General features: G+C 40.3%; 1 protein-coding gene and 1 pseudogene across 1 annotated transcript; one reads left to right on the forward strand and one right to left on the reverse strand.

Annotated features, from left to right (window-relative positions):
- Positions 1 to 765: 765 nt before the first annotated feature.
- On the reverse strand, positions 766 to 1,242 carry LOC136505706 (protein FAR1-RELATED SEQUENCE 5-like). Its single transcript, XM_066500854.1, has one exon. The coding sequence runs from the start codon at positions 1,240 to 1,242 to the stop codon at positions 766 to 768; it is 477 nt and encodes a 158-aa protein (XP_066356951.1).
- A 4,942-nt stretch (positions 1,243 to 6,184) lies between these two features.
- On the forward strand, positions 6,185 to 9,341 carry LOC136505707 (uncharacterized; annotated as a pseudogene).
- Positions 9,342 to 11,578: the final 2,237 nt, after the last annotated feature.

Raw genomic sequence — 11,578 nt, forward strand, 5'->3', positions numbered from 1 at the left:
GGAAGGGAATGGGGTAGTATGTGTGTGTGAATGGTGATAAAACTTGACTACACTTTTATATATACTTGATATGCTAAATACATAGGAAACCCCAGCCTTATAGGTTCCTTTTGACTATATCCAACTTGCATCCAATTTCCACAAAGCAATGCTCATAGGGTTGGGAGTGGCCAGTACAAATCGTACCGATAAATTTTGGCACACAGGTTTTGCTGAGGAGTATAGCTCTGAGGAGTTTGACGGTTGAGGGATTCATTCCTACGCTCAAGTTTGGCGATCTTATCTTCAAGCTGTTCTGAATGAATGCTACTTTTGATTCCGCTAATGCGGCGATGTAATAATATGTAATTCCGCACTATTTGTACTCTGATATTATCGTTGTATGGATGTGATATTCGACTAGAATTTGGGTAATATGATCTACAACGGTCTTATTACACTTCAACGTTGTGGATTTCCCTTCGTGGAAATCGGGGTCGTTTCACAGGTTGTATCGATTCGTTTTGTACGTGCTATCAAATACGATGACATCACCAAATGCTGCATAATCTAGCTGACATTGACTATCACACCAGAGCAGACCCTTGAGGTGCCCTTTCCCATCAGTCTTGTAGTTGAAGAAGAAATCAGGATCCCTACGTCTGCACTCTGTCAGGTAACTAATGACTGTTTGAGCATCACCAGCAGCAACTGTCTCCACCTTATTGCGATGGCAGAAATTATACAAGTCCCTTGTTGTAAATCCAACCTTATCTACCCACCGTACTACATTTCCATAATATCCATTATCTGGTGTTTGTGGATCCTAGAAATCTGCATCGCCACAATATCAGCTTTTTGCTCATCATTGATTCTTCTATGTGAACATAGAAGACAAGCAAGGTCTTGTTCCGCCATTGGATGGTTGTGTTCATATATGAAATCCTTCACATACCACTGCCCTGTGTTCTGTTCCCATGCAATCACAAATTTAGCAGGGCATCCAACACGAGTAATATTCCGTGGCTTCCGCTTCTTAATCTCCCTCTTCAGCTCCTTCTCTTCGCGGAAACCTTCACAACTGCAAACAAACTTCTGAAGGGTCCTCTCATTGTGGCCGTTGCCCCACTCACAATAGCTTTTCCTAACACTAAATCCTTTCCCCTTTGCGTATTTGTTATAAAACAGATATCCTTCTGTTTCACTACCAAATTTCTTCCTAATAATTTCATTGTACTCCATCAAAGAATCAAGATCCGGCATTTCCTCCTGCATCAATCAACAACATTTGAGATGGTGAAGTGCTACATTTTCATGCTACATTTTCACATACAAGTCATTCAGTTGCTCTACCAAGTAGCGCTGATGGTGAAGTGCCTAAATATAGCAAACAAAGTACTGGAAAAAATTATAACTACCAGCAGCAAGCATCCGTACGGTAATGTAAAAAAATATTCGGGACTACAGTATGACAACTCTTGTTTTCCTTTCCCATTCCCACATATTACTATATTATTGTGGCATCAACAGCGTTCATGTTTATAGATATCTTTTTTTCACAAGGAAAGCCAACAGAGGAGCCTCCCAGTGCCAAGGCCGGGGATTGAACCCGAGATGCTGGTTTGAGGGCTGGCTCAAGGAACCACCCGGACTAACAGCCCTACTGTTCATACATTATCTACTAGGCTAAAAAAGGGTTTAGCCGCTCTTAAGGATATGCGACCATTTTTAATCATTCCCCAAGGACCAGAGTATCAGACTTTGTTCGAATAAGTGTGGCCATCTACCAAGACAAGATAAAATTTGGAATAAGGCACCTATGCTGCAAAGCTAATGCTGTAATTGAATTTTATAGTGTAAAGTTATGAACCCTGAAATCATATTGCTAGTTTTGTTTGACCATTCTGAATGACAATAAACATTACGATAGAGAGTCAACGTATCTGTTGATATTATTAGTACTTAAACTTGCCCAACAGTAATAAAATAAACTTGTTAGACATAGGTGTTGTACCTCTTCATCTGTGTCATTTTATTTGACTTCCTTTGTTTTCAACGAATTGGCAACTGCAGGCTGAACTGGGAAAACCATGCATTCTTCATCCTGACAAAGGAAAAGTTTCAATTTTTGTTGACTGTAGTCCAACAGCTGAGCCTATGTTTGAGGTTGGTGATTTCCTCTATCTGGATAAGATTGAAAATAACCAGTCTGATACATTATTTGATTTCCCATATGCCCATTATTTAGCAATGTGGTTGTGGTGTTTATTTCTAAATCTTTTAGATCTTCTATGGGATATGCATTTAGGCTTTGCAAAAATTCTATGATTGAATGCTAATGATGTGGCATTGAATATGAAGAAACAACGAACTTGTTAACTATGAAAGATAAAGAAATCACTGGGGCACATTTGAAGAAGCTTGTCTCAAAATGTTTCTGATAGTAGTTTTTTATTTTTTGATGTTATGTTACTAGAGGCTTTTTTTATTTACAGGTGATTTAGCAAATAAATCCCTTTTCAGGGTGTGCTCATTTGATTACAGGTAGTAGAAAACCAGTACTAGCATTGTCTGGTAAAACAACGCCGCTAGAAAGGAATATATATTCCATCTACCAATAAGTGTGGCCGTCTACCAATTGTGTAAGTAGTTTTCACAATAGACTTTGGATTAGAGTAGTATGTTATGTGTTTATCTGAAATGAGTTTACGTTTGCTCCTGCCTCTGCAGTGTATGTAATTCTGAATACTTAAATTTAAAGAAACAGTGAAGAACAACTGCATTTGCAACTGAAATCCTCGTCGATTTCCATCAACCAAACCAACAATACCTACATAAGAGATACACGAATGGCACCGACGGATTGCTCACCTCGCTGTGAAGGTCGTGGAGGGTTCTAGACGCCGGTGACGAGGTGAAGGTGGAGATCAGCGGCGGCGGCAGGTAGAGCTCCGGGTGGCGGCTATGGCGGTGCGCGTTCTAGGGCTAGGGCTCGGGGCGGCTCCTGTAGGGTTCAAAGGGTGCGGTGCGGTGCTCTGGGCCTAATCTTCATATGCACGGGCGCGGGGAACCTCAGGGGGCGCGTGCGCGGGAATCGGTCGGCGGTGGATTCACCCGGTCGATGCGGCACAACGGGGAAGGGACCGGGTCGCTGACGCGTGCGCCCGGCCGCGGTTGCTGGGCCTATCGGCCTGCGCGCGCACGTCATGAATCGAGGAGGGGGAGCGGGCGGCGGCTGGGCCTGCCCATCACGAGGTCGTGGCCCAACTAAGCTACGTGAATACGGTAGTTAGCCATCTGCACCCAGTTTAGTCCCACCTCGCTCGCTGAGCAGCGAAGAACGCAGCTTAAAAGAACAGGAGAAGAAGCAGGGATTGAACTCCTAAACTATACAGTACGTACTCTCACACGTCACTTGGGCCAATCGGGCTGGCGCTGCCTGGTTGGGCTCCCTCCATGGTCGAGCCCGACCTAGCGACGCTGGCCCGTGGCAACAAATTTTTTTGCCACCATTTATTTTAAAATTTATTTTTTTATATCTGCCGCTAGTGAGGCTATCACCATTCATATCCAAATTCTATGTATTGTATTTATTTTTCACCCTCCACAATCTTTTCCTCATCCATAATCCATGCTAATTGTTTTGAGTTACACTACTAATTGCTAATAAAAAGCCAGAACTTAAAAATAAGAAAAACTTGAGTTCACACTTTAAAAAACTCGAGATTCCATTCAGAGCCAACCAAAGCAATGTCAACACCTCCTGGGAAAGGTTTCACGAGCACCTGAAAAAGTGCTTTTCTAGCATGATCCAATTTGTGTTTTGGTTTATAGATCATACAGAGTAGCGACCAAGTTCAATGTTACAGCCAACAGATTCTGCTTATCGATGTCTCATTGCAGTGTCAAATCTCGTCTCAACATTAACAATGTTATAATCATACAAAGTAGGGCCGTAGGGTTGTAGGGACAATCATACATAACCTTGCAACTATAACAATGCGAGGTCATGAATATAACCTACTGAGTGCATTAGGAAGTTACATGCAAGTATTTTTTGATGTTTCAGCCCAGTCTTTGCTGGGCTCTCCCTTCGAAGATGCATGCCTCTTGTGACCACTCCGAGTCAATAGCGCAATGCTATTTGATCTTGGCATCTGGATAGCCCAGCAACACAATCTCTAGCATGAGCACAGCTCCAAACTCGAGAAGGCCCTTCCCCTAGTGAACGTTATCTTCGGAATCCATTTTTTAACCTGCAAATTGACCACTCCTCGATATCTTTACCAGCCAGCTTCTCGCACACAGGGCAAGGAGGGTCATGCTTCTGCCCCTTGGGAGTGGTCCACTCTAAACACTCAGCATGGTAGACATGGGAGCATGGGAGAACACCAGCAACTGGTAAATCTCCAATGCGTACAATTCTACAAGAACCCCAAGGTGACCTCTTTGTCACAAGCCTCTCACAGAGGTCACACCTTGTTTTCTGCATTACATTATTACGACGCAAGGTAACTGAAGAAACTAGATCAACAACCTCAGCGAGAACTTGAAAACCTCTGTAGTGAAGTGTGGAGAGGCAAATGAAAGCCGGTGACAGATGATGGAGACCGACCGTGGCTTCACGGCGGTGAGCAGGTGATGGAGAACGATCAGTCGGGAGACGACAAAAGGACGCGCAGAGTCGTCTAGCCCGTGATTCACTGGTGACACACACATGATCACAGACTATTGCTACACTAATTTGCCATACCACCTATATTAGTTCTGAAATGAAAAAAAATCAAGTCAAGTCGAAGCATGAATTCTATGAAAAACTGATAATGTTAAGTCAGAAGCATGAATACTATAGAAATAAAGCACCACCAACTCAGACTTTTCAAATGTCAGTATTAGTATCATAGTATGCTTTGCATTTTTTCTAAGAAAAACTGATAATGAATTTGCAATGTGTCACAATACTAAATCACAATTGTGTAGGGTCCTATCTCATATTGTGCATATACCACAAGATAATAATGACCTCACCTTTTGTATATCAGATTATCACCCAAAGGTGTCTGGTGACAATACTCTCTGTTTTTCCCTTCCCCATACTGCTCTGAACAAGAAAAAACACTAATGAAACTGAGGCATTATTACGTTGAGCAGGAAAAAAAATAATTGGATCGGTTTTTAGCAGTAAAAGAAAAATAATTAAAATTCCATAAGAACATGTATTATGCAACCTATCAAGCAGCACTGTTTTTTCACTTTCAACATTTAAAGCAACAAATCCATACGACTATATGAAAAATAACATTGGCAACCAAAATCCAGTGTACATTCACGTTTAACTCTGAACATCAAGCAAGTTCTTAACCAGGATAAATTCTAAATTTTTTTTGTTGCAGTTTAAATAGTCACTGAACTATGAACTAAGAACCAGTTTTCAGCTTTTTAACACTATATAATTTAGAGGCACTCATATGTATATTTTTCCCAAAAATCCTAACTAAAGATAGCAACTTTAGTAATCCTCCCCACTGCAAGCGATTAATTTTTCAGAAAACTAGGTACTCCATCTGCTAGCTGCAATCAATTTAACCAACAGGCATGACAACCTAAAACAAATTGGATAATAACTAAGTAGTAAAAAGAATTCATAATAATTGTAGTATACCTCAGTCTGATGTTCACTACAATTAACTATTTGCCTAAAATAAGGAAGCATTGGGCAATTAAAAGGATACAGATTAAAGATCTAGGAAATTAACTAAACAGAAATCAAACATTTTCAGATACACGAGTTTCTAATTCCAATTAGAACAAGAATCCTCTAGATCCATAACCCTAGAACAAATTGCCTCCAGAAGACAGTGACATTACCATAGTTGAGACAGCAGCTGACTAAATTTCGATCATGTTAGAGATGGGCAACAACGCAAGCAGCGTGTATGGACGTGCTATGGCCTATGGGGAAGTGCATAGATTATACCTGGATGGGAGGAGGCGATAGGGCAGTGTCGGTGGAGGCAGGGGTCCTGATGCGGAGGACACCGCCGGCCGCGGTGGCGGAGGTCGGCGGAGGTGCCGCTCGCGTCAGGCGGTAGAGCTAGGGAGGAGGGAGGAGCGACGGCGCTAGGCACAGGCGAGGGTAGGCCGGCGACGACGGTGCCGCATGAGGGCGAATGCAGGCCGGCGACGGCTAGAGCTAGCGCGAGGGATGGGCGGCGGTGCTGTGGGGAGGCGGATGTCGGGCAGGCCGGCGACATTTCCCTTCTCGTGGGTGCGTGGGCGGGCTGGGAGGTGGGCCGGCGGGGGTGGTGAGTTGGCTTTGCGAAATGACTATAATGCCCTTGAACGAATAAAATCAATAAAAATAGCTATTTTGGGTAGGCATGAGGAAGCGTCAGCAAGCGTTAGGAAGCATTTTCAACCATTGTAAAAGGGCTCTTTTTCTTAAACTATACGTTTATTGGGCAGTAAAACAAACTAATTTTCATATTCTTAAACTAAAAATATTTTAGGCTAGAAATTTCTTTGTTTTAGTTTGATATGGTTGTGTTAATTACTGTTAACTTTTCTACCAAGTTAACATTAAATGGCTTCACACCAAGTTGTTGCGATGAGTTTTCATTTCATTTTAGTTAGGGGTGGGCTCATTGAATTGAAGAGAAAAACTGCGGACTGCCATAGGTAGGTCACTCCCTTTCACACTGTTAAATTTCGGTAGTCGTTGCTGGTGGGGTTAGTGATGCTGAGGTATGCTTGTTTCTGTTTTTACAGAGAAGATCAAGGTCGACCAGGCACAAGTGATCTCATGGAAAAAATTGCATCAATGAATATCGCTTTTGTCACTATGTGTTCATTTGGAACAAAGTCAATGCAGATATCTTATTAACCCTACATATACCTTGTTTGTTGTTGTCAGCTGCAAAAGAGGCGAGCCAATGCAGTGGCTATGCACACCAATGCCATCAGAGTTGCACATCTGAATCATCCTTGACCTGTATTTATTATGTTCGTGCTTATTCTCTTGCAATTTAAAATATTTGTTCTTTGCTGGCAGATGGCAACCACCTCAGAAATTTCTCTATGGTCTATGGCTTATCTATCTTCTAGACATCAGTCATTCAGCCTTATGCACACCATCTAATTCTTTTAAAAATATTTTATAGAGTTGCTTGCTTCTAAACGTTAATAATCGTTGTCTAGACCATAGAGGAATGTTATATGCCAAAGGGCGCCTAGCTCAAACGGTTAGGTGACCCAGCGGCACTCCTCAGGTCCTGGGTTCGACTCCCCGTGGGAGCGAATTTCAGGCTGAGGTTAAAAAAATCCCCTCGTTCGTCCCCATAACCAAAGCACTGGGGGGCACTGGCCCAATTCTCACTTGAGCAACGGAAAGCCACCGTGTAAAGGTTGGGGCGGGGGTTCGGGGGTTTTCTCGGCCGAGTGAGAAGGTCCTTCTTATTTGTAATGCTGCAGGGGCAGTCTTAACCCCCTGGTCGAGTTTTTTTAGGAATGTTATATGGAGACCAGTAGCATTCCTTATTATCTACACCCACCTAAGAAGTTTAAATATAATAATGTTCTAGGGTCGTGTAAATTGTTTACTATATCAGATTGCAATTATAATTTTCAATTTGGTTATATGATTGCTGAAACTTAAGTTTCTAGTTGCAGGTATATGCCACATTTCATCAATATTGTAGTCCATATCCTATCCACGCCTGCTCTACTTGTATCAGGCTCCTTCTTCTTATTTGTAATGCTGCGGGGCAGTCTTAACCCCCCGGTCGAGTTTTTTTTAGGAATGTTATATGGAGACTAGTAGCATTCCTTATTATCTACACCCACCTAAGAAGTTTAAATATAATAATGTTCTTGGGTTGTGTAAATTGTTTACTATATCAGATTGTAATTATAATTTTTCAATTTGGTTATATGATTGCTGAAACTTAAGTTTCTGGTTGCAGGTATATGCTACATTTCATCAATATTGCAGTCCGTATCCTATCCACGCCTGCTCTACTTGTATTAGGCTTTAAGGTAAGATCAAATTTACTGCTCGAATCATCCATTGTGAATTTAGTTATTTTCATCAATGGTAATGTTGTTTAATTCATTAAACACTTTGTTTAATGAGGATTTGTCCGTGATACATCTATATGCTTTATGCACAAACGATGTGCATGTATATTCAGCAAGTTATCCAGGCTACCCTTTGTAATGATCGGTTAAATTAATATAATCTGCCTTCCAAAAAAAAGCAAGTTATACTCATTTGGATTTGTGATGTGCATGGGTAGCAGCATGAACTTTGTATTGGCTACTTGGTTGATTCATTGGCTAACATAATTTAAATATTTGTTAGGGTTCATGCTCAAATATATAGCAGCGGGGTTCCACTGGAGCATACAACAGTTCCAGAGGTACTGTATAAGTGTACATAGGAAAAACAAGACCTCTCTATTGCATGAAGATGGACATATAAGACAGACTGATGTGACTCTATTTTTCTTCTTTTCAGCAAGCTTTACCCATTTTTTATACCTAAAGGAAAATTGTTTGCACAGATGGGGGAAGAAGCTTCATTGACAGAAAGTTGTTTGAGTAACCTTGGAGTTGCCTCGGTGGATTCTGTCAAGAAACTGCCTTTTGATTCCAAGAAAAGCAACAGTTGCAACTTTTCTAGTGCATCTTCCCACTCCATGGAGAGGCATCAATATTGGCAGAGAGGAATATCACTACTATAAAGACATGTGTTACAGCCATTACTACCTACTATTATAACACACTGGCCTTGGATGTGCCATCCAATCTTTTTTACTTTCGAGGCTTTTGCTAAGTTGGTCCATATGTTATCGTCATCAATTGCTCTTCGAGCTGCTCTTGAATCGAACATTGCTTCAAGGTACCTACTGTTTCATAGTAAAACATGCATATCTGTGTTCCAATATTCTTGGTTGTCTTAAGGGTTTTAAAAAGGCTGACACTGTCTACTGCTTCTAGGTTAGAGAAGCAACTTTTCTTTTAAAAAAAAGCTAAACAGATCAAATTCGAATGCAAGTTCGGCCATATCATCAGAAATCAGTTTTATAGACAGCATGCACACAATCATCATGGTAAATTCCTATTTTGCTCTTACTTACATTGCATGTAAACTTTAATTTCCATTTTCATGAAATCTCTGTTCTTGTCAGCCAAGCACTTTGGACAATCTCAGCTTCTTGTACACCTGGTAAGACGGTAAGCTGATGAAGCATGGTGACATGCCCGATTGCATATTTGACGGTTTGGATCTGGTAGAGCATGAAGTCCCACCGCCCACTGCACACAGCAAGTTGAAAAGATGTCGCGCATTGGGAAAGAGCTAACTCTTTAAATCCCAAAGCAGATCACAGCAATAAAGAAGGTAGCAGGTTGAACCTTTGGCAAAGAAAAGTGCCCAAGATCTGCAGAGGATCATGCTGTACACATAACCATGGAATCAGTTTCTAAGCCTGCTCATTGTATAATATCCAGGCTGTTGCACTTGTATCTATCGTTAGTTAGTACTATTGCAAACTTAAACAGTCGGTCTCTAGCCTATCGACTGTATAATATCTAGGCTATTATGACATCAAGTACTATTTGCCACACTACGTGAAAAACGGTTTCTAGCAACGCCTTGCTTTTTTTTGTAGGGGTGGCTCTATATTGAGCCGCCCCTACAAATGGTTGCCAAATGAGCCGCCCTTACAAATGGATTTGTAGGGGTGGCCGATGTTATCAGCTACCCCTACAAATGACCCGATTTATAGGGGCGGCTCTATATCCAACCGTCCCTATAAAACGGATTTGTAGGGGCGGCTCAATATAGAGCCGCCCCTACAAATAGACGCCGAGTATTAAAAATTAAGCACTAAAATTCAATTTTTGTAAACGACCTCGGATGGAGAAACAATCAAAATGAAAGTTGTAGATCTCGAAAAGTTATGAAACTTTGTAGTTGACAACTTTTTCAGTTGAGATCATTTACTACTTGAAAATACTGTTTGAAATTAAAATTTGAAATTATTGAATAACTCTTATTTCTCTTTTTAATCTCTGGTTAAAACTTGTAACTAGTCTTTCTCCCTCGTACTAACTTCAAATTTGATGATTTTTTTCTAAAAATTTCTAAAATCATGCCCTATCAATTTATTGTGTTCTTACCACTATTATTTTATCCATCTTTTTATGTGACTGTGTTTTATCTATTTGAATTTTGAATTTCAAAAAATGACAACTTCAAACATTATTTTGGAACACTAATTGATTTCAGATGAAAAAATCATGAACATAGAAGTTGCAGAACTTATCAAGATCTACAAGTTTTATTTTGGTCATTTCTTCATTCGATAAAGTGATAATAACATTGTTCACAAAATTTACATATCTCTCTTGTAGTTTCATAAACAATAAGATAGATATGTAACATTTGTGAACAATGTTACTACCACTATCTCGGATGAATAAATGATCAAAATAGAAGTTGTAGATCTCAGAAAGTTATGAAACTCTGTAGTTGACAACTTTTTAATTTGAAATCATCTTGTCAAGGAAAATTACGTTTGAATTTCTAAAATTTAAAATTCAAATTTTGTAAACGACCTCGGATAGAGAAACAACCAAAATAAAACTTGTAGATCTCGAAAAGTTATGAAACTTTGTAGTTGACAACTTTTTGATTTGAAATCATCTTGTCAAGGAAAACTACGTTTGAATTTCCAAAAAATTGAAATTTGAATTTTTTAAACGACCTCGGATGGACAAACAGTAAAAATGAAAGTTGTAGATCTTAAAAAGTTATGGAACTTTGTAGTTGATAACTTTCTCATTTGAAATCATCTTGTCATGGAAAACTACGTTCGAAATTCTCAAATTTAAAATTCAAATTTTATAAGTGACATCGGATGGAGAAACTACCAAAATGAAAGTTGTAGATCTCGAAAAGTTATAAAACTTTGTAGTTGACAACTTTTTCATTTGAATTAGTTTAGGGCCTAAAACAATCAATTTATGCTTCATTTTGTATACTATGTGAGGAACCAAAATGGATTGTAAACACAAGTGAACGTGAGGTGTAGTGGTAGAGGAGATGGCGCGTGAGGGAGAGGTCGCGGGTTCGAAAGCTAGTCGACACAAAGTGTGCAAAAATCTTGAAAAAATGCTACACTCATAGAGTGGGGTGTGTGGCTGCTGGTGGGGTCCTCCTCGGATTAAAAAAAATTTGCTATTTTTTGTCCTTTTTTCGTGATTTCTGGAAATTGATTTGTAGAGGCGGCTCGATATCCAACCGTCCCTACAAATCTATTTGTAGGGGCGGCGGGTGGGAACTGCCCCTACAAATACATAATTTGTAGAGACCCTTGCATAGGGCGGCTGGGGAAACCGCCCCTACAAACGGTCTTCACCCGCCCCTACAAATCCTTTTTTACGTAGTGCCAGTCAGTCAACAAGAAACATATATGCTACCCTTACTAATATGAAATGCATGGAACCAGATATCCTATTATCGTCTTCCATTTGTACAACTCAGTATCCTTCAGTCTCATGAACATAACGCTTTAGCATCGCGCGCCTTCCTTCA

Source organism: Miscanthus floridulus, chromosome 14, assembly GCF_019320115.1.
Source record: "Miscanthus floridulus cultivar M001 chromosome 14, ASM1932011v1, whole genome shotgun sequence".
Lineage (NCBI taxonomy): Eukaryota > Viridiplantae > Streptophyta > Magnoliopsida > Poales > Poaceae > Miscanthus > Miscanthus floridulus.